We start from the raw sequence: 20,226 nt of genomic DNA, 5'->3' as shown, positions 1-20,226 counted from the left end.
GAAGAAAAAAAAATGGAGTTCCTGATTCTGTGCAAAAGGATGAAGCCATAAAAAGGATTGATGGATGGATAATAAAAGAATGAACCCATATAAGGATAAAGCCATAAAAAATAGGGCTGCAACCCGGCCCATCAAAACCAGATTTACACCCAACCCTACCTGCCCGACTCCATTTATGGCACCAAACCGAATCCACCCGACCCGATTAAAATAGACTTGGGTCAAACCCGTATGACCCGACATTTACCAAACAAAAAAACACCCAACTTTCTGCACATCGATTTACCTCAGATCTAAGCCTCAAATGACAATATCAATCTCCATCGATCTCAGATTCTTCTCAATCTCAAGAAAAAACACCCAAAAACAAAAAATGAAAAGAGCAAACTTTGCAGAAGGCATTTGGATGTAGTCGTTTGCATAAGCGATAGTAGCAGACAAGAATAGTAGATATTCAGTCTTCCTTCACGCCCTCATTCTCAACAATGTTGAAGTAAACATTCATGTCCTTGTTGGAAGCAATCACCCAAAGCCAGAGTCATTGAAATATCTTTTAGAGAAGTTGCTGTCAGAGGTGATAGAGATTTTGCTCTTTTCACGAACGACGGTGATGGATTCACATAGAGCGTCGGCCTTGCCTCAGACCTTGATCCTCTCCTGGAGGAACTTCTCAAGTGAGGCAATATCCATGATCTTTTCCTCAACCGGCTTCACGCAGTCAATCACGAATGTGACTCCCTTCTTCTTCCCCTTCGGTACCACCGCTATTACCTCGCGAGTCATTTTCACTGTGATTCTTCACTCCACATAAAGAGGGAAGGGTTTTCCACTCGGGACTTGGGAGTTGGGTGGCTAGGGTTTGGTTTGATAATTTGTATTTATAGTTGGACGGGTGGACACCAACGTAAACAACCCATGAAACTAGTCGGGCTGGAAACCTATCAGATAACAAACCGATAAAAGGCAGGTCGGGTCAGGTCATTTTAAACGAGTTCAACGGGTTTTCGAGTAATCTGCACAACCCTAGTAAAAAGTGTACTTTGATTCTGTGCAAAAGGATCATGAAGCCATGCATGCATGCAAATGATGAAGCCATATAAGAATGAAGCCATTCATGGATAAAGCCATAAAAGGTGTTTCTGTTTCTAAGCAAAAGGATGAAGCCATTGTCAAGGCGTACCAAGTATTTCACGCTTCATAGATTTGAAGCTGGACGTCGGATGGATTTGTTTGTATCTTTCCTGATATCTTTCCTAGCCAAGCACTCAAAATTCTGATATCTTTCCTCTAGAGGAGCATTACGTGTAAAACCCTTCAGTAAAGTTTGGATTTGTACTAGTCCTCTCAAACCTACCTAGCTATTTCATGCCTTGGTAATGAAAAGATGCATTTCTCCCACTTCCTTTTTCCCTCCTCCCGCGCTGGTGCAAAGCAACTGTCACTCAAAGCATGTTCTCTACTGCATGGGTGACGAATGTCTACATAAACCTCATATGAACTGATCATGACAGCTATGATTTAGTACACATTACTGTTTCTCACAAATACTTGTTTAATATTATTTGGACAGCCTTGCTGCAAAATGTAAATATTTTTGGGGGTTAATACTTGAGCATTAGAACATAGCATATTAATGGTGTACAATAGCATTTCACAAATCGTGAAATATTCAGAAATAGCATTTCTCTGGCATATATATAATATTTTTTGTTCCAATTATATATATGCGTACATGTTAAATGGCAAGGTTGTACACTTGGGCTGTTGAGGGGAATAAAATTACATGTTTTCCATAAATCCAAAACCTCCCTATACATAACCCCACATCATACATTAGTCATTGGATTCATCAAAATAATAATAATATTATTTTAATAATATTATTTTTATTTTATTTTTTCCATATTTTACAATTACACTAACTATATGTGAATTACTAATTTTGATGTGATATTTAAATTATTTTTTCCCAACTTAAATACATTGTGGCTCAAAATTGGAAAAAAATAATTTAAATAAATAAAATAATGGTTATAGAGTGTGAATAGTCTTCAAATTTGAAGATGAATTGGAATGCACTGTAGCTAAAAGTTTCAGATTTTAGTATTTGGCAAATCCAATGCAGTGATTTTAAATAGCAATTCATTAAATTTCGAAGATTGAATTCATTTGATGAATCTAATGCCAATGCTCTAATGCATGGTCACATATACAATGCTATATATATATATATATATTGTGGTTTGACTAATTGGATCATGATTGAAGTTGGACACATATAAATTTTGGAATAGGTACCCGGCGTTGGGTAACTTTTAAGGAATCGCTAACGTGGCATTAGTCACGTCAAATTATATTATTTACAATATATATATATATATATATATATTAAAGGGATAAAGACGGCCATTACATCAAATCAAACCAATCCCCAATGCCAAATGGGGTCTATATTGAGAAAAAAAAAACTTCAAATTTAGAAAAAGATAAAAAGGAAAAAATTAATGGACACCATAGCCATTCAAGCTTAGAATCTCTATATCGATTTTGCTTGTGCGAGCATACTTTATATATAATCCATAAAAGAGTTCAATTATCTTGCAAAGATTATGTGCAACTTTCCAAACTCAACCAGCGTCGTGTGTAAGCAAATGTAACGCCCCGTTTCCCTACCCCGCCCGCAAGTAGCTTTTTTGAGTTTAACTTACTCCCTGATTAAATTATTAAAAAACTGGTAGCAATTTGGCAAAAAAAATAGCATGGTTACTTTGACCTTTGGCACAACACATTGGTAAAGGCAAATCATTCTCACCAAGTCATGCCTGCTTGGCTTTTCTTTCCTAGGCAATATTTAGTACTCATCCCAGTCTCTAAAGCATGATATATAGAAAAATAAAAACCTGAACACAGTATGAATCATACAAAAAATTACAAAATGAATTCCACAATCAACCATCATTAATAAATTTTGGTAATAGTTGTTAATGCAACTACTATATTACACAACCCCAATACAAATACTCCCACGAAACTCACTGTTCGGCTATATTAACTACTAGTGTCATATTTCGGGTGGACCTTCAAAAATATAATACAAAACCATTACATAGCCTTTTACAATATATACTCCACTATATTGGTTCTTTTTCATTCCTTTGGGCTAGATTGATGGATGGATAATTGCAGCAGGTTAGGTGAAGTCTGTGCATCATCCTCTATATCAGGCAACAACAATGGGGTTAGATAATAGATTGTCTCCTACCTTTTATATCACATAATAAGACGAACATAGAATCCATAAAATTTACATACATTTGGTCTTACAAACTCCATTCATTTGGTCATAGTTTTAATATATACAGACCTGTCAACAATTTAGCAACCAACACAATCACCATGCTTTTCCTACCTTTTATCTTGAAGCCAACTCCATCGTGACAACCCAACACTTTATGGGAATTCCATCTCAATCCAAACCGAAACACATTCACAACAATATCTCAGTACAATTAATTAGGAAGCATAATCCTAAAACCAAACATAAGCCCAGCATAGTCGACACACAGTATGAATCATTTATCACTTAAGCCCCCCACCTAAAGCTAAAATGCAACGACACTTGTATCTACATAATCTGTCAAAACACAACACCATACACATTCAAACTTAGGGGGAGCTGGTATTTTATGGGGAAATTATGGGAAAATTACCATAATCTGCCACCCTTTTTTTATTGTTGGGTTTCTCCATTCCCATTATGGTAGCTCAGCTGCATGCATGCCTGCCGCTAACAATATCTTATTGTCATAGTGAGATCCTCCCGTGCATGGTGAGATCCTCTTCAAGTTTTTATGTCAATTTTGGACCAAAAAAACTATTACTAATTCTGCAGGATCCATATTGACACATTTGATCATATGGTAAGTCTCCCATAAAAATAAAATGATTGATATTTTAAATATTTTTAATTATAATTAGTAGTCATGATGTTTGTATGCAAACAGAACTCAAAATTCCCATCAAGATGTTTTGACCCAACAAGTTTCCATCTACATGTTCATGTTGCTGTTATAGTTGTTGTTCATATTGCTATTACAAGAGCTTTACACAATTAGGAAATAGTAAAACTTGTACAAATGGAGGAGCGAAGAGAGATACCATTAGGCTTGAGTAGCTACTCAAACATCACACCGAGCTTCATTCATCCAGAAATTGCAGAACATATTTTGTTAAGTAAGAATTCAAATAGAAGTAAGCGATAACTACTTGTAGCATGTTAAATGAATCTAATAAATAGTTTCTAAAGGTTGGGTTTAAATAATAGCAAATAAATGCACACCATCGTCAGACGAAGTCTCACTACTCGTTAAAAGATCTTCATTGCTACTAGTCTAGTTATCATTGTTCTCATCTACTAAATCATCAATGAAGTCCTCGTCAAAGGGAAGAGATATTGGGTCATGTAAACTTGTATTAGCAGCAAGCTCGATTGGTTCTATGTTAGACCTATGAAAGGGAATTGTGATGCCATCAGCATCATATTCCCGTTCTACTTCAATGTAGACCGGTTCGTTCTCTTGGAAAGCAGCAAAATTTTGATTTTGCTCTTCATCATCATCGTCATTGTCCAATGGTTTAATTGGAACATCATACATGTTCCTATTGGTCACCCTTTGAACGACAGACCAATTACCACTCAAACTAGTGTCTTTAAGATAAAACACTTGGGCGGCTTGACAGGAAAGGGCAAATGGCTCATCTTTCTACCATTTGCGAGAAGTGTTGACACTAGTCATGTGGTCCCCAACACGTATTCCTCTCTTTCTATCACCGACATCGAACTAGTCACATCTAAATAAATATACATGATGCCAACCCATGTACCGTAATTGCAATATGTCGATAAGAACACCGTAGAAATCAATAGGGTTTGATTGGTGTTCCCCTTTAACAACGATCCCACTATTCTGGGTTCGACGATATTTTTCCCGACACACTGTGTGGAATCTGGTGCCATTGATTATGCAAGCGCCATATGAAGCAACCCATGGGTCTAGTCCACAAGCGAGTGCATATATGTAATCCGAGACATCATCAGAATTTGCTGCACACAGTTCTTGAATCTGTCCATAATGGGGTGCAATAGGTTAGGAAAAATAATAAAATATAAGTATATCCTTTACTTGGGCAACTTGATTCTATAGGTAACCTACTCGTGTGCGAAACTAAAATGGAAATTCTCGTTGATGCCTAGGCTCAAAATTTTCAAAGGAAATTTCTGTCACCTTCGTATAATGCTCTTTACATATAGAGAAAACACAAAAATTAGTGTAATAAAATTATAGGTTTAGCGGAATTTTTTAAATTTTAGTAATGGAAGGCTTCTCGGACTTACTCTAGGTAATGACCAATCTCTGGACAATTATTGAGCACGTACCAACTTGCTTTTGCAAGTACAGTTTGGTCAAATCGATTGGAGGTTGGGGAGCCCAAAGGTCATACCTTTTGTGAGAAAATAGAGAAACATTCAAATTCTGTATCCTTATCTACATCCTTGTTTCGATCGTCCCGGTTATATATGGTCTCAACATCATGGATATACAAGGAGCAAAAGGTCAAGCATTCAACATGAACATAGGCTTCTGCAATTGACCCTTCGGGACGAGCCTTATTTCTAACATAACGCTTGAATTTTTCCAAATATCGTTCAAAAGGATACATCCACCTATATTGAACAGGCCCTGCAAGGAAAGCCTCACGGGCTAAATGAATGGCGAGGTGTACCATTACATCAAAGAAGGCAGGTGGAAAAATCATCTCAAGCTTGCAGAGGATGATTGCAATGTCGTATTGTAGTTACTTCAATACTTCTAATGTCAACGCTCGTGCACATAAAGCCTTGAAGAATGAACTAAACTTGGTCAATGCAAGCCGTATATCAGGACGAAAAAACCCACCAATTGCAACTGGAAGTAATCTTTGCATGAAGACGTGACAGTCATAACTTTTCATTCCTGATATCTTTCCATCACTAACTGAAACACATCTAGAAATGTTTGATGCAAAACCATCTGGAAATTTAATAGCGGCAATCCATTCACAGAAACGTCTCCTCTAATATAAATCCAACGTGTAGGAGCCAAGGACCATGGAGTACCCAGTAGCTGAAGGTTGTAGATGTAATTCTTTCCTTAACCCAAGCTCCATCAAGTCCTTACGGGTAGTAGCAGTGTCTTTGGTTTTTCCTTCAATATCCATCAAGGTTCCTAAGAGATTCTCGCATATATTTTTTTCAATATGCATAACATCAAATTATGTCCTAAAGGCAACATTGACCAGTAAGGTAATTGGATAAATATACTTTGTTTTGTCCAATTCAATTCATCTAGTCTGCGTTTTCTCTTTTGATTCCCTTTGCCAAATTCTACATTATCAAGCTGCATAAGTTGCTGTAGTAAATCATGTCCCATGAACTCTGGAGGAGGCGACTGATCATCCTGCTTTCCATTGAATGCAACCTTCTTCTTTCTCCAACTATGTGCTGCTGGCAAGAAACGACGATGACCCATATAACAGTATTTTCTTCCATGTTTCAACCATATGGAATTTGTATCCTCATTGCATAATGGGCAAGCCATCTTTCCCTTTGTGCTCCACCCTGATAGATTGGCATATGCGGGGAAATCATTAATAGTCCACAAAAGTGTAGCATGTAAGCGAAAGTGTTCAGACTTTGATGCATCATAGGTGTGTACACCATTGTTCCATAACACTTTTAATTCATTGACTAACGGTTGCAAGTATACATCGATGTCGTTTCTTGGACCTTTGGGGCCAGGAATGAGCAATGATAGCATTAAGTACCGCTCTTTCATGCATAACCAAGGGGGCAAGTTATATGGTACGAGTATCACTGGCCATATGCTATAAGGTTTACTCATATTATTGAATGGGTTGAAGCCATCACTGGCTAAGCCCAGTCTGACATTGCGAGCATCTTCTGCAAACCAACTGTGGTCTTTATCAAATTGTCTCTACATCTTAGAATCAGCAGGATGTCTTAAAGTACTGTGGTCATCAACTCGTTCTTCTCTATTCCATTTCATGGACTTTGCTATATCTTTCGACATAAAAAGCCTTTGTAACCTCGGTGTAAGAGGAAAGTATTGCAATACCTTTTGGGGAATGTTCCCCTTTTCCCACGAGTTGTCACCCACCTTGACTCATTGCATTTAGAGTAAGCTTGTTTGTCCGCACTATCTTTCCGAAATAGCATGCAGTCATTTGGGTAAGCGTCAATTTTAACATAACTAAAACCCAAACCACACTGTAAGCGTCGTGCCTCGTGGTATGAGTTAGGTATTTGAATTTCAGGAAAAGATGCTTTTAACAATTGTAAAACTATGTTAAATGACTTGATAGTCCACTCATCGCATGTTTTGATATGAAGCAGCTTGACTATAAATGAAAGCTTTGAGAACTTTAAGCAACTTGGATAAAGTGGACGTCTCGCATCCTCTAACAATTGGTCAAATGTTTTTGATTGCCCTTCACTCATTGAAGGCTGTGAAGTAGTACCATGTTCCCCAGATGCATGGTCCATGAATGATCCAACCCGAATGTCGTCTATCATCTCACCCATATCATCAACAAAATTCGAACCTTCATTAAATGTATCTGTTTCATCGTCTGACGAATTAACACTCAAACTTTCAGCCTCCCCATGAAATATCCAATGTGTATAACTTGGATCAATACCAATCGTGAATAGATGATCTTCGACTTCATTGATTGACAAGAAAAGGTTATTATGGCATCTCCGACATGGACACCTGAAGGTAGTTTTTCCAGGTGCATGGGCTTTTGCCATTGTGAGGAGTTTAGCATTCCCTTCACCGTATTCACATGACGTGAACCTGTTAGGCACGTGCATCCAACTCTTGTCCATTTCAACCTCAATCGATAATACGATATTCCAACCTTAAGGAAGACAATTATATAATTAAGGTATATGGTAACAACAATTAATGAACGAAGATCAAAGTAAGAAAACGTTAGTTTTATCTACCTTTGATAGAACTACATTGTAGTTAGGAGATTTGGTTCTTTTGACGAGTAAAGTTTCAGATTCGTTAGTGATGATTTTGTTAGGTATATTCACTAGATGTACATAATGAAAATACATGGATAGATGTAATCCGAGAATGCAATATGCATAGTTGGGCAAACAAGCAAGTAAACTTGGAAAATGTCATTCACTATTTAGAAAGTATTCATGGAAAGTAGAAAAGACTATAACTGTGCACTAACTAGAGAAGCATATGGGGTACCTCAAAGTTTATGTATTGTTACAATAGGGAAAAAGAGTATAAAAACCGCTCAAAAATAAAAAGTTTATGTATTGTTTTACTTGAACATGAGATCCAATAAGCATGGTTATATTAGATAGCAGTCTATACGAGTCTTACATGCCAGAAAGTAATACTTTGTGGCATGTTACATTCATGTCACTTTACAATAATAAGAAGCATAGAATCTGAAAATTTCAAAAAACAAACGTTGTAAGACACTTTACTGGGAGAGTATATAAAGCTGAGTAATTGTCTTGAATTAATTTTGCACATTCCAAGTCTTGAAATACATAGTTGGATTTGGGATTTGGGTGCTTTTCAAAAGCTTGGAATGCAATATGCACAGTTGGCCATACCACATTACAAACAGGGGTTGGTTAACCCCTTCAACCTCTGTTTCAATGTGAACCAACTTCCTTTTACAACAACTCAACAGATTTTTGACTCAAAATAAGTTGTGGGTATCTTCAAGAGTGTTGTTCACAATTTTAGGAACAACAACGCAATATCAGCCCCTTGTTTATTAATTAAATGGAAAAATAAGAAGTTAAAAATATATTGAGAATAAGTGATTGTTAGTTCAAAACAATCATAGTTGAAAGGTACTGAAGATGGCATGTTGAATGCAAAAAATGTACACCTGCCCCAAGATACCTTGAATCCTTTACATGTAAACTCAAGTTTACTCCTTAATCAAGTATGTGGTTGGAAACTCAAGAACACGCAAGCTGGATTTTCACAGCTCCAAGATGGATTTTCATGAGAGAGCAGGTCTCTCCAAGATGGATTTAGATGCCTTTAATGACAATTCATCTATACTTCACATTAATAAGATGAAGTCATTGCAAGAGTATAAATGTATGATACAATCAGTATGCTTTTAACAAAAATTATGCTTTCACGTGGTCTAAAGTATCTCAAATAATCAGTCAATATGTGGAGAACTAAAGGAGCTTAAAAATATATATGTTACAAAACACTCAGTGTATAAGCCGGGCAATTAGCTGGACAGATTGCTTGGTATCAATTGATACCAAACATCTGGTATCAATTGATCAATTGATACCAGATGTTTCTAAATTAAGGCCTGATATATAGCTACTTATAAAGACTGTTTTACTGTGAAATCAGTTGAAAAATAAAATAAAATTGTATAGTTCAATTGCCTGGGTACATATTGAATAGCAATTCAACTTTCACAAAGTGGGTCTATACGCTTATATATATATTTTATATATATATAGACCATTTCACAGACTATGGAAAAGATAGTAGTATATATAGATCAAGGAGAGAGCTTACCGCATGAGTAGGTGGCGCACTGCAGAGGGTTGGTATAGCGACATGGTGGGGCAGCTTAATGACAGAGGGGAGAGAGAGAGCGGGTCGGAGTGAGAGTTATAGAGAGATAGAAGGAGAGAGAGACATATCAGATGGTCAGATGGAGGAGAGATAGAATAACTCCGTTATTGACGATGATGCAATGGCGTGGCAATAGAATCACAACGAGAGGAGCGGTAGCAAGAATCGAACAACGAAATGTTCAGAGCGAGAGAGTGATGAGTTAGCCAAACAAAAATTGGGGAAAAAATTATACGGGGGAAGAGGCTCTGTAATATATATATATATATATATATATATATATATAGATGTGTTATAGCGGCAGAATTAGTCGTTGTTTTAACAGAAATCCCATGAACTCTGCGGGTTTCAACACTTATTGTAGCAAAACCATATCATCGCAATTAGTATGATCCCACGATAAAATTATTGCCACAACTGCATAATGTCACCGATTAAACTTGTTGCGACGACTATATAGAGCTGCAATAAGCAAATAATTGTGGCATGTACACAAACAGATGAATCTAACGCCATTTGCGTAGTCGCATAGCTTTTCCTGCGAATTGTACTTGCTCAAAAAATATCTACACCACGGTTTAAATTGCTGCCGACAAGTTATTTTCACCATGCCACTTGTTGCGACGACTCAATATCGCTGCAATTGGGATTAATACTGGCGTACACGCAAGCGTAGTATCTGAGTCACTTTATTTTGGCGTTTACTTTTTGCGGCGAAAGTTACTCGCCAAATAAACTATAAATCCTTTGCAAATGGATTGGTCACCGAGGAACATGGATTTGTCAGGTGCAAAAATGGGTTCTTGCGACCGAGATTGACCGCCGAAAGTGCACAGCGCCGTAAAAGCCAGTATATGTTGTAGTGTACCCCCTCGCTCTACTAGGGCTTAGGCTTACCAAATGCGTGCCGCCGGGGGCCAGACAAGCTTCTCGGCACCCCCTGCCCGCCGAACTTTTGCGGACATGGTGGAGTCTGCTCCATAGCCTATTCCGGTAGTTGAGATTCCTTTGAGATCTCCTAAAGTTTTGGATGGCGAAATTTACATCTGTTTTTCCAAGGAGGAGATTACAAAGTCGGCTGAGCCGTTCATATTTTCTTTGGTTTTAGAATTCTTGAGGAATCGTCCTTCACTGGATGACATTCAGCCCTGTATTCGAAGAAGATGGGGGCTCGTTGCTCAGCCTGTGGTCTCGTCGATGGTGGCACCCAGGTCGGTGTTTGTAAGATTTGCTAATGAGGGGGATTTTAAGATGGCGATTTCCAGGGAATCTTGTGAAGTGAAGGGAGTGCCCTACCGTGCGTTCCATTGGTCGACAGAGTACACAGGGGAACTGGAGCCTCCAGTGGTACCAGTATGGATTATGCTCCTTGGTTTGCCTCCGAACATGTATCATGAATCGTTCCTGGAAAATATCGCCATGCCAATAGGGAAATATGTGCGCAGTGATAATTGTACCAGATGTGCTACTCGGATGGATGCGGCAAGAGTTTGCGTTGAAATGAATGTCGCTAAGGATCCTATTGAATCTCTTTAGATTGGGGTGCCTCACCAAATGGGTAGTCAATTGCAGAAGGTGATATATGAAAATTTACTAGCATATTGCAGACTCTGTAAAATGCAGGGGCACAATATATCGAAGTGTCGAAAGGTTGGCGCTCAGTCTGGAAGAAACAAAAATCTGGAGGGGAATAAGGAGAATAGAAGAAGGATTTCCAAGGAGAAGGGCGAGACGGAAGGAGAAGAGGGGCTGCTTCCTTTGGTGACAAGTTTGGAAATGGACAAAGGGAAGGAGTTGATTTCTTCCATTGAAGTTGGAAACTTGATGATCATAGAGGAGCTAGAGGAGGGGGAGTTTCAGGGTCAGAAGTTGGTGTTAGAGATGGGAGAGGAGAACTCTCATGCTGCAGACGTTGAAACCCAGACCGATTACGAAGTCCCCGTCGCTCAGTTGGAAACAGAGATGCATTTTCAAGAGACAGAGGAGGTCCACTTGGTTGAGGATTGTGAGGCACTCGTTCAGGGGACGGAGGTTGCTGAATTGGTCAAAGTCAATGAGGAAACAGATGTAGGTTTGAGGGAGGTGGTTATGGTGGAAAAGCTGGTAGGGATTTTTGATTCCATGGATGAGGCGCGATTTTTGCAGGAACGAGAGCTTGTAGATGATCTAGAAAATGAGAACCAGTTTGTTTCTTTGGATGAGGCTCGCTGGTCGGAAGAGGGAGTGAATCAAGTCGATAATGGAGGAGTTGATCCTGAAGTGGGGAATGGAATTGAGGTTGAAGGGGAGGTTCTGGGCTCGATTTCAGAAGGTGAGAAAGTGGAGAGTACAGTGCATAGGAGTAAAGAAAAAGATTTTTATTTGGATCTAGAGAAGAGTGATCAACAGAGGAAAAGTGAGAGAATTAGAAGTTCTAAAAGGGTTCCTAGCAGACCTGTTCGGTTTAATTTATAATGTGTAGTTTAATCTATTGGAATATATGAGGTTTGAACACCTCGAAACAGAGGCTAGGTAAGCTATTGAGGAAATATAAACCAAAACTAGTGGCTTTGGCAGAGCATTTTCAAACGAAGGAAACACTGAGGAAGGTTGTTCGGGATTTTCATTTTGTGAATGGTGTATCAAATAGTGCGGAAGGAGGCAAAATATGGTTGTTATTGAGTCAGGGGATTGGCTGTCAAGTGATTGCAAAATCTAATCAACATATCACGGTGGTCATTGATGATAAGAATAGGCGGGTGCGGTTCTCTTTGGTGTACGCCAAGTGTTTGAGACAAGAGAGAAGCCAGCTTTGGCAAGATTTGTGTGACCTCCCAAGTACTTCTGAAGATTGGGTGGTGGCAGGGGATTTCAATATGATACGTACAGATGCGGAAAGAAGAGGGGGTTGTCCAAGGTAGGCAGCAGTAATGGAGGAGTTTAATCACTTCATTAATCTCGGTGGGTTGCAGGAGATGTCGTTCATGGGGGGTTCTTTTTCTTGGTGTAATGGTCACGCCAGTTTAACTAGATCCTGGGCGAGGGTGGACAGGATTTCGATGAATAATTCATGTGCTGTAAATTATCCTTCCTCTTACATGGAATACCTTTCATGCTCCTCGTGAGATCACGCACCGATGGTAATGTGGCCCGTCTCCGTTCAGATTCCAGGAAATGTGGATGAGACATGATGATTTCTTAAATTGTGTCAAAATGGTATGGGAGGAAGAGGCGATGGGGAATGGGTTGTGGAAGTTGGTAGGCAAACTAAAAAAGTTGAGGGTGGCTCTTAAACGATTGAATGTCAATGTCATTGGTTGGACGCACACACATATTGACCAGTTGGAAAAAGAGATAGTGGATTTGGATTGCAGATTACAGGTGGGGGGTTCCGAGGAGGATGAAATGGCCTTGTTGGCAACCAAGCTTGAGCAGGCTGAGTGGACGCGTAGCGAGGAAATGAGGCTATCTCAATTTACGAAGCAACGGTGGGCTGAGGTAGGGATGTTAATGCACAATTTTTTCGAAGTCTGAAAAACAATGGCAGTAACTGGATCCGAGAGATGAATCTGGAAGATGGGCGTCGAATTAGTTCTCTGGAAGCAGTACATGAAGAAGCAATTAGATATTTCTCTGCTTTTATGGGAGCTAGATATAGTAGTCCTTGTCTGGATTTTTTGTTGTGGGTACAAAAAGAAATCTCGGAGGCTGAAAACAGAAGACTGTGTGAGCTCCCCTCAATCCAAGATATCAAGGATACTGCGTTTTCTATTTCGGTAGATAGTTCACCAGGTCCGGATGGCTTCACTTCGGGTTTTTATGAAAGTTGTTGGGGGTTAGTGGAGAAGGATGCGGTGGAAGCAGTGTGGGATTTTTTTAGAGGTAGTGAATTACCTAGGTTCTACTCCTCATCATATGTAGTTCTTGTCCTGAAGGTGTTGAATCCTACAAGCCTTTGAGAAGGGGCAAGGCACCTTTATTCCTGGTAGAAATATTCTGGAGAATGTCAGTTTAACCCAGGAAATGATACAGAGCTCGAATAAAATGGTTAGAGTAGGCAATGTAATGATTAAGGTGGATTGCGCGAAAGCTTATGACAACATTGATTGGGAGTTTCTTCTACATGTGTTGGATGCTTTTGGCTTTTCATCTCAGTTCCGGGACTTGGGAAAACAATGTCTAACGATAGTATGGTATTCCGTGGTTATGAATGGAATGGTGAAGGGGTTTTATAAGGGTGGAAGGGGGTTACGGCAAGGAGACCCCTTATCCCCATACTTGTTCATTTTAGTGGAGGAGACTCTTTGAAGACTTTTGGAGGAGAAATTTCAAGTTGGGATAATTGGGAGGTTCTCACATCCGAGGGGGGCGCCGATGATTTCACACCTCCTATATGCAGATGACATGGTTATATTTGCAAATGGTGTGAAAAAGAATGTAAAACTAATTATGGATTGTTTGAAGAAGTATGAGAATTGGTCGGGGTAGGCGGTAAATAAAAACAAATCAACGTTTTATTTGTCGGAGCATATTACAAGGACAAGAAGACTTTCCATGTTACGAGCTACAGGGTTTGTGTAAGGTACGTTTCCTTTCAAATATTTGGGAGTTCCCATTGTTACTGGTAGATTGCTAAATAGACATTTGGAGGAGTTGTTGGAAAAAATTAAGAGAATAATTGAAGGGTGGAAGGCACGAATGTTATCAAAAGGGGCGAGACTCATTTTGTTAAGGCATGTGCTCTCATGTATTCCAGTTCATATGTTGTCTGTGATTCCTATACCCAAGTTGACAATTGAGTCCTTGAATTGGGCTTTTAGTTCCTTTTTCTGGGCTATGGAAAATGGGAAGGAGAAAACAAAAAAGGGTGGCTTGGGAAAAAATCTGTAAACCGTTGAAGGAGGGGGGAGTTGGTTTGAGAAATTTAGGTGAAGTACAAAAAGCTTTAAATATGAAATTTGAGTGGAAAGTCCTTGCTAATAAGTCATTATGGGCTTCCTTTTTACGAGCGAAGTATATAAAAGGGAGTCATATTTCCTTGGTAAATCTGATGAGGGGTACGGGTTTTTGGCGTATGGTGATGAGATGCATTCCTGAGGTTTTACATCACTCAATATGGCGGGTTATGGATGGGGATGTGTTTTTGTGATGGGACAAGTGGTCTCCTTTAGAGCCTCTAGGAGATTCTTTTACAAATATAACTAGGCCTCTGTTATCTCTAAAAGAATGTAAGTAGGAAATGGGTTGGAATGAGGAGTTACTCACAAGTTTATTGGGGAGGGAAAAGGCCTTGGAAGTGCTGATGCATTTGGGTAATAGTAGACAAGGTCTGGATAAACTGATCTGGTTGGGGAATACAGATGGCAATTTTTCTATGAAAAATGCTTTGGAGAAAATGAGAAGAAGGGGACCAGTGGTTTCACTTTTTAATTGGATCTGGAATCCGAGTCTTCCGAAAAATATTTCTATGACTATGTGGCAGGCTACTCATGAGGGTCTCCCAGTTGATGACAAATTGCGTAAAGTTGGTGTTCCAATTGTGTCAAAATGTGTATGCTGTGAGTCTAGAGCCTATGAAGATATGAATCACGTTCTGTCAAGAGGGGAATTGGTGCAGCACATCTAGCGGAAGGTTTCTAATCAGTTGGGCATGTGTTTCGTCTCCTCCATTACATGGAAACAAAGAATTTGTTTGTGGTTCAACAGGGCAAAAAAATCCTCTTCTCGAGGGATGCTGCTTGGGCTAATCCCTTCGATTGTTACTTGGCAGATTTGGCTATGGAGATGCAAAAAAAAAAAAAAAAAAAAAAAAAAAAAAAAAAAAAAAAAGGAGGGGATAGCTGCTCTAAAAGAGTCTCTTTGGCGGCAAATACTTTACTGGATTTCTTGGGTGAGTTTAAAACTAGAGGCAGTAGTAAAGTGGAATGCAGTTGATGATGCAGTGTTGGCGGATCTTGAAGTACCTATTAAGCACAAGAAAAGGAAGGAAGCTAGGCTGGTTGGCTGGCAGAAATCAAGAGATGGATGGTGCAAACTAAATACGGACGGATGCAGTTTGGGAAATCCGGGAAGATCAAGTGTAGGAGGTGCCATACGGGATGAAAACGGGGCTCTCATTTTGGCGTATGCTGCAGAAATTCCAGAAGGGACTAATAATACTATTGAATTAATTTCTTTACTCCATGGGCTTTGGCATTGTAGGGGTCTAGGACTACAATTTGTGGAGCTGGAAATGGATTCAAACATGTTAGTAAATTGGTTGCTGGAAAGTAAGTGTGCTATTTGATATCTAGAAGACTTTTGGGAGGAGATAATGTTAATGTTACTCCTAATAAGGTAAGCAGTTCAACATATCTTTAGAGAAGGGAACGCAATGGTTGATGGCCTGGCTAAGTTGGGTGCTGATGGAATTTCTTGTCTTTGGATGGAATTGGTCGAGTTGCCAACTCCTTTAAAAGGATTATTTCGTGTAGATAAGGCGGGTCTACCGGCTATATGAGTTTGATATGAATTGTATAGAGGAGGTATTTTTGGGTATTTTTTGGTTTGTTTGTTGGGTAAAGTTTCTTTATGAGTTGAATAGGATGGTTGTTAAGGTTTTCCTCTACCACAAGTGAGGTTTTTTAATAAATGTGGGGGGAGGTCACTCTTGGACAGGTGACCTCATCTCTTTTTTTTTTTAATTAAAAAAAAAGAAAAAAACTCCAAACACGACATCAAGTGTCATCCTTTCCATAATCGTTAAAACCATTACAAACCATAAATTGTCCAAAACGTTCACTAAAACTGTTGGAATGGTGACTTGATTTTCTGTTGAAAGTGTCATTTCAGAGACTAGGGGTGTAAATTTAAACTGAGAAACTGGACCGGACCGGTTGGACCTATTTTGAACAAGTCCGGTACAGGACCTGTTCTTGATTTATGAAAATCGGCCGGAACCAGACCGGTTCCGATTCTGCGATTTTTGGGACCGGCCCAAACCGAACCGGTTGGGGAAAAAATATATATAAAAATTAATATTTTATATATAAGTTTTATACAAAATTAATATTATACAAATATTATATATATATATAAGTTTTATATATAATATATAATTATATGTGAAATTTTTATATATAAGATATATAATTATATATCATATATGAAATAATTTCATATTATAATTTATAAATTATAACATAAAATGGTAATCTTAAATATGAACATTTGTAATTTGTTTGATCATATGTTATTAATATCATTATATATAAGATAATGTTATTATAATTTATAAAATAAAAGGTTAATCTTAAAGATGAAAATTTAATTGATCATATACTTTAAACATAATATATATATATATATTAAATTATATTATATATAGTCTAATATATTATAGAGGTATACTAATATATAAGTTTATAACTAATATTAATAGTCTAATATACACTATAGTTATACTTATACTAATATATAACTAATACTAATTCACTTTAGTCTGTTAAATGTATTACAAATATATATAAATTATAATTATCAATTTCCCAAACCATCAATTTTTTTCTTTCAATTATCATTTAAAAAACAAAGAATAAAAGAACCACATTGAAAATTTGAAACCAATAGTAAATGACGACGTTTCCTCTCTAGTCTCCAAGACTCCGTTTCCTCTTGACTAAACCCTAAAGTCTCAGACTCTCAACTTCTCAAGTCTCCAACAGCAAACGACACCCTTCTCTTTGCCTCACTCTCTCATCTCTATCTCTCTGCCAGACTCTCTCTGTCTTTCTGCCTCCTCACTGGCCGTCACACATACCATGAGCTCACGGCATCGCCTATAAGTACTAAGAACTTAGCTGTAGCCTACCACGCACAGACGCTCAGCCTCACCTAACTCTCTCTCTTCGACCCCTCACGGTAATTTAATTTTGTGTTTTTGAAACTACTTTGAAATCTAGTAGATGGTATTTGTTTTATTAGGGTTTTTGAATCCAAAATTTAGGGGTTTTGTGATTGTATTTGTGTTTGTGTTTGTGTTTGTGCTATTAGGGTTTTGTGATTGAGTTTGTGAAATTACTTTGAAATTATGTTAGATGGTATTTGTGATATTAGGGCTTTTGAATAAGAAATTTAGGATTTTTGTGATTGTGTTTGTGTTATTAGGGTTTTGTAATTTTTCTACTAGAATAACATATGTATCCTGTTTATCAATTGGGGTTGATGATTTGAATAAACTGTGAAGGCGCAACATAAATAAATAAAAATCAAAATAAGGTTTACATTATTGCAGTGCAGTTAATGAGTTATTAAATAAAAAATACGGCTCAAGTCAAGTCAATACTCTATGATTTCAGTGCATCAAACATTATTTTTATTAATTATAGTAGTTTTTATTAATTTTATTTTTGTTACTACAGAATCACAGATGGATCCTTCAAATGAAACAAAAACACTCGACGATTGTCACCCTTCAATGGAAAGGACCATGGAATCAACAACGACTAAATATCCGCTTTCTCCCAAATCTAATGCATGTAAGCCATCTATTGGTAGGAAAAGATTTGTGGTTTGGGGTTATTTTACAAAGATGAATACTGAGGATAAGTCAAAACCTAGGGCTGCATGTAACCTTTGTGGGATAACTTATGCTTATGATCCTAATATAAATGGCACAAAATCAATGTTGGCGCACTTAGAAAAAAGATCTAAGAATTCTCCACTTAGGAAAGTGGATAGAAACCAATTTGAATTGGGTTTCCAGTCTAGATCAAGCAGTGGTTGTACCTATTACTTTTAGTGTTGAGGCTTGTAGAGAAGCCTTAGTAGAAATGTTGGTTGTTGATGAGATTCCTTTTAAACATGTGGAAGGAGAGGGGTTTAAAAAATTTATGATTGTTCTGCAACCTAGATGGAATGGGATTCCATCATGTGTAACGGTTGCAAAAGATATTTTTAAACTTTATTTGAGAGAGAAAGACAAGTTGAAAAGTGCTCTTAAGGGGTGCTGCATTTGTCTAACCATGGATACGTGGATATCCGTGCAAAATTCTAACTACATGGCACTCACCGCACATTTTATTGATGAAGATTGAAAAATGCACAAGAGAATTATCAATTTTTGTAAGGTGGACAACCATAAGGGTGAGACACTAGGGAAAAGAATCGAAATGTGTTTGCTTGAATGGGAGAGGCCCAAAATATTTACAATTACACTTGATAATGCAAGTTCAAATAATGGGGCAATTTCGTATATCAAAAGAAAGACAAGGAATAGAATGGATACGATTTTGTAACATGAGTTATTGCATATGAGATGTTGTGTTCATATCTTGAACTTGATTGTTCGGGATGGGTTGAAAGAATATGATCAATCAATTGCACGAGTTAGAGGGGCTGTGAAGTATGAAAATCATCTCCACAAAGGTGGAACACATTTAAGCAATGTTATGATAGTGAGAATATTACTTGTAAAAGTAGTGTATGCTTAGATGTGGCAACTCGTTGGAACTCCACTTATATGATATTGGATAGGGCTGAAAAGTTTCAAAAAGCATTTCAACGGTTAGAGGATGAAGATACGGGATATGTTAAGAGCATTGGGAGGATGATAGTGAGGATGATGATGGTATTAGTGAGTTGGGTAAAGGAGGAGTATTCAAGTTAGGGCCTCCAATCATGGATTATTGGGATAAGAGTAGATTGTTTGTAAAATTTTTAAAACTTTTTTACTATACAACTTTGCGTTTTTCGAGGGCCAATTATGTCACTTGCAACTGTTTTGTATTTGAGCTAGCGACAATTCAAGCTACAGTTAATTTGAAGTGTGCGGAAGGGCCTCATAATTTGAGGACAATGGCATTTAGTATAAAATCTAAATGTGAGAAGTATTGGGAAAATCTTGAAAAAATGAATCTTTTGTTGTATGTTGGGTTGGTTATTAATCCTTGATATAAAATAAGTTGTCTAGCATTTATTTTTGAAAAAATATGTGAGGATAATAGTTTGAAAGTTCTTATATTGGTGGATCAGATAAACGACACCGTGACTCGTTTATATGATAGTTATTGTGAAAAAGGCGGAAGTGATGTTGGGGCACAAGATAAAACTATGAGCCAATTAAGCGAGGGAGGGGCTAGTTCTACAAGTTCAACTGCTGGGGTAGGTCAAGGTAATTTCAGATCATTTATCTATGCACAAATTAAGCAACATTTGAAGTTGGAGAATTCTTTAGAGAGTAAATCTGAACTGGAGAGGTATTTATCTGAAAAATGTGAAGAAGATGATGTGACATTCGACTTGTTGACTTGGTGGAAGGTTAACTCCATTAGATACTGTTTGCTTTCAAGAGTTACATAGGATGTTCTTTTAGTTCCGATATCTACAGTGGCCTCTAAGTCGGCTTTTAGCACAACATGTCGAGTACTTGATCCTTTCACAGTAGCCTATCTCCACTTATGGTATTATTTGTACACAAAATTGATTCCGTTTTTCTACCTTGATTAACATTCACACTTTAATGGATGATGTTGAGGAGTTTGAGAAATTTGATACA

At 37.9% G+C, this 20,226-nt stretch overlaps 1 protein-coding gene and 1 pseudogene across 1 annotated transcript; both read right to left on the bottom strand.

Annotated features, from left to right (window-relative positions):
* Positions 1-454: 454 nt before the first annotated feature.
* On the bottom strand, positions 455-783 carry LOC121268591 (annotated as a pseudogene).
* Positions 784-5,856: 5,073 nt separating this feature from the next.
* On the bottom strand, positions 5,857-7,948 carry LOC121267174. Its single transcript, XM_041171036.1, has 4 exons — positions 7,176-7,948; positions 6,362-7,011; positions 6,158-6,266; positions 5,857-6,046 (listed from the first exon to the last, which is right to left on the bottom strand). Exons 1-4 carry the CDS (start codon positions 7,946-7,948, stop codon positions 5,857-5,859), a joined length of 1,722 nt encoding a protein of 573 aa, XP_041026970.1.
* Positions 7,949-20,226: the final 12,278 nt, after the last annotated feature.

This window comes from Juglans microcarpa x Juglans regia, chromosome 5S (assembly GCF_004785595.1).
Source record: "Juglans microcarpa x Juglans regia isolate MS1-56 chromosome 5S, Jm3101_v1.0, whole genome shotgun sequence".
NCBI lineage: Eukaryota > Viridiplantae > Streptophyta > Magnoliopsida > Fagales > Juglandaceae > Juglans > Juglans microcarpa x Juglans regia.
Note: the sequence above shows the minus strand (reverse complement) of the source record. Positions and strands in the feature narration are given on the sequence as shown.